This window comes from Olea europaea, chromosome 10 (genome assembly GCF_002742605.1).
Source record: "Olea europaea var. sylvestris chromosome 10, O_europaea_v1, whole genome shotgun sequence".
Lineage (NCBI taxonomy): Eukaryota > Viridiplantae > Streptophyta > Magnoliopsida > Lamiales > Oleaceae > Olea > Olea europaea.
Window position 1 is genome coordinate 37,261,591 of NC_036246.1, and position 6,129 is coordinate 37,267,719.

Genomic DNA, 6,129 nt, shown 5'->3' on the forward strand with positions numbered 1-6,129 from the left:
ACAGCTACAACATGCAACCCCACCACCCCCAACACAAACACAGCTCTGCACATTACAAAATACCGACCATACTTCTCTACATGGTATCCCCAATGTGTCGCCCTTCTCTCACTTCTTTTATGATGTGTTGTCTGCATTGTGACTCTTTTCCCTTGCCCCACCAACCGGTGGTTGATTGTGTTGATTTGAGCACAAAATGAGGATCGACTTAGGGCCAATTTTTAAGAAACCAAAGTTACAGATATATTACCCGAAAACATGGTCTTAAGCAAAAAGAATTGTTCATCTTGCACGTCATGAGCAAGAAAACAGAAACTGGAAAGGTAGTAGATCAAGGATAGAAAATAATCTTTTAGCAACTCAAAGTGAATAATTACCAGAGTGAACATTACATTACACAGAACCACTTTAGAATCAATAAACATGCAAATAAAAGAGAAAATTTCGATGAGCATATTTTGGAAAAAAAAAAAATCAAATTCTAATCAGTACCGTAACAAATTACATAAATTACCGGCAGATAACACACCACGATTAACAATAAAAAAAATATTACACGAAACTCTAGACGTCAGAATATATCAATCTACATCAATTACACACCTGAAGAGGCTGGTCAACTTGAGATAGCAGATCTGAGGAGTGCTGAGGCAAGAGGCTGAGAAGTGCAGAGAGAGCTGTCTCCGATTGCTTCGGCGGTATTCTTCTCATCAACCCCATTGCCGCCTCCATTCCTTAATTACTTCTAAAAATTTCTAAACAGAAAATCCCCTCTCTGAATGCTGGATAATGTTACTAGCAAACAGGGATTTAGATTTATGCTGCGTTTGATTCTCGCTATTTTTAATGAAAAATGTCATTTTCCTATCAAATTTTTTCTATTGAAAACATTTTTTACTTTTTGGTCAGGGTATAGATTTTTATTTTATAGGTAATCGTCACTCCATATATTTCCACTCTCCCATCTATCCACAATATTAAAAAATAAAAATAAAAAAATAAAGGACATTTGGATTTTCTGGTTAAAAATTAAATCAAACAAATATATTTAATTAACAATTTTCATTATTTTCTTTGTAATTAAACTTCAAGCACCCCCTTAGTCCCCGTTTGGCCCCCATTAAGCCCTCGTTTGAGCCCTATTAATTTTCATTACATTACATTTTATTTTTCTCTCTTTTATTTTCAACCATACAATCTTCCATAAAATAATATTACACGTAAATCGAAAATTTTTCTTTTTTTTCAACCACTCATTTTTAAAAAAAATACTATTCCACCCATTAATTTTTCTATGTAATGGGGGCCAAATAGGGGCTAAATTTTATTTTATTTTTCTCTCTTTTATTTTCAACAACATAACTTTTTATCAAATAATATTGCACGTAAATCGAAAACTTCTCCTTTTTTTTTTCAACTACTCATTTTTCAAAAAAACATTATTCCACCCATTTTTTACATCAAAAAATGGAGGCCAAACGAAGACTTAATTCATTAGCGTAACTGTGTGATAGAGAGAGAGACGAAGTTATTTGCTCCCAATTTCCCTCGCGAGAATGGTAGGATTCGGTAAGTGCGTGTTTGCCTAAGCTCAATAGTTGCGCTTATAGAAGATAGATTTGAAATAAATTAATTTCGTATTAGCTACAATTGAAATTAATTCACATATTTAATTCCCATTGTTGAACTAAACATCTCAGTTCCTCTCTAAATAAATGTCACCTAACCAACCATATGGTGACTTCAAAATCTCGAAATTGGAAATGAAAGAGCTCTAGGTAAACTTTGTTCGTGATTTTTAAATAACGTTTTCAAAAAATAATGTTATTTATAATGAAAATTATCGATAGTCGTCATACATAATATACATAATACATGTGACAATTTGTTATTTGATGTATTAATATGATAATTTTTTATTGTCTCTCGTATCAAATAATAAATTGTCGTATGTATATCACATAAAATTATCAATAAAGTATCCCTCACTACAAATAGCATTACTCTCTTCATAATTACAACCAAGACATTACACCCTTGTTTGGACTCCATTTTAGTGAGATTTTGGGAAAACTATATTTAAAATTGTAATTCTATGAAGATTGCGTAATTAAAAAGTAAGAAATTTTTTTGAATTTACTTGTAATATTATTTTGTTGAAAAAGTGAGAGAGAGAGAGAGAGAGAGAAAATTTATTAAATTAAAATGAAGTCCAAACAGGGGCTAGATAATATATTCGTCTTAAAAGATAAAACAAATAAGATTGTTTAACCAGACCACTTGGCCCTCAAATATTTGCTAGCAAAGAAAGATGCCAATCTTCAATTGATTAGATGGGTTCTTCTTTTACAAGAGTTTAACTTGAAAATTCGCAATAAAATATGGACCAAAAATGTTGTTGTCAAACATTTGTCTCGACTTGAGCAACCCGAAGAGGTGGTGGATGGGAAAATAAATGAAGTATTCCACGATGAACAACTCTTACAAATCATGCATTTTCTACAGGCCACTCGTAGAACATAGTATGCGGACCATAAATACTTTTCTTGTTAGTGGCATCACTCCCCTGGATCTTTCTTACCAACAAAGGAAGAGATTCTTCGTCGACATCAAGTATTATTTTTGGGATGATCCTTTGTTGTTCAAATGAGGCCCTGATCAAATTGTTCAGAGGTGTGTGTCAAAAGATGAGATGGAGCAAATCCTTGAGCAATGTCATTACTCTCCCTGTGATGGTCATTTTTGTGCCATAAAAATTACATCAAATGTACTTCAATCCGGTTTCTATTGGCTTACATTATGTAAAAATGCTCATACTTTTGTCTCCAAGTGTGACAAATGCCAATACAATGGTAATATTTTTAACTGAAATAAAATGCCTTCGAATTCTATATTGGAGGTGGAGATTTTTTATGTGTGGGGTATTGATTTCATGGAACATTTTCCTTCTTCATTCTCAAATCAATATATCTTGGCGGCGATTGATTATGTGTCAAAATTTGCTTTTTCACCATTAACCTGATCTAGCTAACCCAGCGTTAAAATAATTCAGATTATGCCCCTGTTTGGGCTCCATTAAACCAAAAATACATTTTTTCAAAATTCATTTTCAATGACACATTCTTCAATAAAATAATAAAACACGTAAATCCAAAATTTTTCCTTACTTTTAAGTTTTTAACCAACCATTCTCTAAAAAATTACTATTCCAAAATACATTTTTCCCAAAATCTCATTTTAATGAAGCCCAAACAAAGGCTATTTTTAAGCACTGACTGAACAAGAGGATAAACTATATTAACATCAGGCACAAGTTATTTAATCAGAACATCATATTTTTCACTGTGCTTTAACAAAATATCAAACAATTGGCTCAGTAAAGATAGCTCAAATGCTATTCTCAAATCTCACTACTACTTGCTCCTGAGGTCTGAGCCTTCTCAGAGAAAGAGAGAAGAGAAGAGGGGCAACTGAGCCTTCTCGTCAACAATTTATCAGCATAGCAACTAGTATGAAGACTATTGTTAGTCTGACATGAAACAACTATGTCGATATTGGGCAGACTGAATACAATAATACCAAGGGCACTCACTATTTGAGAAAACATACTGCATTCATAGATTTCAACAGTGTCTTATGGAGAAGCCATCACCGTTAATGGCTTTTGACCTCTTTTTAAAGAAATATATCCATAAAACTTCAAGTGAAGCAGAAAAACATCCAACTCAACTTTCAAAAGGTAACATTTTAAGTGATGATTTCCCCATGACTTCCAAAAGAAAATCAGCATGAGATACTGCATTGGTATAACATTAAAATTTACTATAAATCCAGCATGACAGATGTGGTACCTGTCTTCTAATGGAACCGGACAGACTGAAGGTGCCTGATGACTCATCATTTGTTGTCAATGACAGCATCACAGTACTTGTCAAAGAGTAATGCGCTATTTCTTCTTCTTGTCCAACCTTGAAATTAAGAATCAGAATTAGGAATAAGTAGACCTACTTAAGGAAAGATGAGGAAAAGGAATTATAATATTTTACTTCCATTTATTTCTTCTCTTTCTGGCAGCTTGTTTGGAGCAGTAGATGATATCTACCTCAATAACATGTATGGCATCCCAAGCTCCTTCTTGGAGATAGCCTCTCCTACCATGTCCAGACTTTGAGCCGTCTTCACCATCATCAATCATCAAAAACTTGAAATGCTAACAAAGCACCATTTGCTTTTAAAAGTTAACAAAATTACCTTTTTTAATTAAAAAGCAAGATACAAACCCATCATTTTCAGTTTCCCATATATACACTGATGAACTGCCTCCTTCATAATACCTATCCATAAATTGGTGAATCAAGCTGCTAGCGACTCATGAAAACAATAACAATTGAGAGCAGTGCTTTGACATGACACATAAACTAAAAAGAAAACCCAAATCCATAACATATGTCTTGTACTTTGTTTTGGTTTAAGGTAAAAAAAGAAGGATTCAAATGTGCATGAAAATCATCCAAGTAAAAGGGAAGGATGAGACAAGTAAAGGACCTCACTGGTCACGATATATAGCAAAGATGTCGTTTGCTTCAATCTCAAGCTTCCTCAACTCTGGAGATGGATGAGAACCATCTTCTAGTGGGGGATGGTATGTGTTTGACCAAGGTGACCTAGTGATGAGAAAAAGGGCAACAAAATACAATAATCAAATCATGAATGAATTATACCTCAACAACAGGAAATCTTACTATATACTTAAATATCATGTGTTTCTTTAAATGTTTGCAACAAGTATCAGGTGCCTAATGAAGTATGAATGATGTTCAAAATTGGGATGCATATCAACACCTGACTTACCTTGGTCCATAAAGTACAATGTTGTCATTACCTTAAGAAAATTTTCCTACTTCCAAAGTAAACAGAGCTTGAAATGATCTGTCCGTTTGACTTAAGAGAGCTCAGATCAGTTACCTGTAAGAGTCTGCATCTCTGTTGTATTCACATAAAATGAATTCCTTCCCACATTCAGCATCACATAAAACCTGCTTTACCCATTTAATAATGTTAGAACACACATCTGATTGGCAATAGTAACTTTTAGACACACATAATGTTTTTAAAAGTGTCAAATAAACTGAATAATTCTCAATAAGACTCCATGCCTCTCATTGTGAGAGGTTCTCTAGAACTAAATCAAACTAAATATGGTAAAAGCAATATATTTATATATGGTAAAATATAATTATAATGTAGCCGTAATATTCTATAATTTTCGATGATCTTAGTAATCTTTATTTAACCTCATTAACATCCCCCTCAAATTGATAATTTGCAATATTGAACTACGACGATAACAATACTTGTGTCCACGAAGAAAAAATTCCAAATCAGAGCAACTAACTATGAAAACTAGTAATGACAAGAGACCAAAAACAATAAAATAGTGCAGAAACAACCAAGAACAACTCCAAAACCATTCCAAGAACACTCTAGAGAGGTCTCTGATAGGATTCTAATTGCAGTTTGTGAACAGAAAATATGTTGCTGTTATTAATTGGAGAAAACGAAGAAAAATTACACTAACAGATCAAAAACAATAGCCATTCGAGAGGGCTAAACTCTCCTAAAGTTCTCTCTTCTACTCACTGCCTATTCCCCCTATTGCTAGCTTCTACCTTCATTTATAGATCTCTTCGAACAGAATTCAGTTTTCCTTCCCCACCCACTTGCAGTAAATTCTGCTTTTGGATCTTTCTAGAATAACGTGACTGGACATATTAGAAACCAATTTAGCCTTAGGGATTGTAACGTGACTGGGCTGAAATTTTGACTAGGGATGGAAAAGAGTTGTAACGTGATTGGAGGGGAAGAGTAGTATTGTCTTGGTTTGGTGTTAATATGGGTTTACTTTTTAATGGGCTAGGGTTACTTCTATTTGGGCTGAGATTCAGTTGGACCTGTTTCACTATCTCATATTGCTCTTCAACTCTTTGTGCCCACTCCAAATTATAACCCAAACCCATTAGCTCCACCAATTCTCTTCTTTCATCTTATCTATTTGTAGCCCGTTAATAGTGATAACTTCCTCTACGATCTCCAGCTTCTCCTCCTCCTCCCCCCCCCCCCGGGGCCCCT

General features: G+C 34.0%; 2 protein-coding genes across 2 annotated transcripts in view; both read right to left on the reverse strand.

The window, feature by feature from the left end:
• Nucleotides 1–899, reverse strand: part of LOC111402092 (probable F-actin-capping protein subunit beta) — a 14,882-nt gene extending 13,983 nt beyond the window's left edge. The window contains exon 1 of the mRNA XM_023030146.1: nt 604–899. Within this exon, the coding sequence (XP_022885914.1) occupies nt 604–732 (129 nt within the window). The 5' untranslated portion in view covers nt 733–899. The remainder of the gene's footprint in view (nt 1–603) is intronic.
• Nucleotides 900–3,797: 2,898 nt separating this feature from the next.
• On the reverse strand, nt 3,798–6,017 carry LOC111400615 (probable F-actin-capping protein subunit beta). Its single transcript, XM_023028017.1, has 6 exons — nt 5,952–6,017; nt 4,966–5,036; nt 4,551–4,664; nt 4,252–4,334; nt 4,103–4,176; nt 3,798–3,968 (listed from the first exon to the last, which is right to left on the reverse strand). Exons 1-6 carry the CDS (start codon nt 6,015–6,017, stop codon nt 3,813–3,815), a joined length of 564 nt encoding a protein of 187 aa, XP_022883785.1. The 3' UTR covers nt 3,798–3,812.
• Nucleotides 6,018–6,129: the final 112 nt, after the last annotated feature.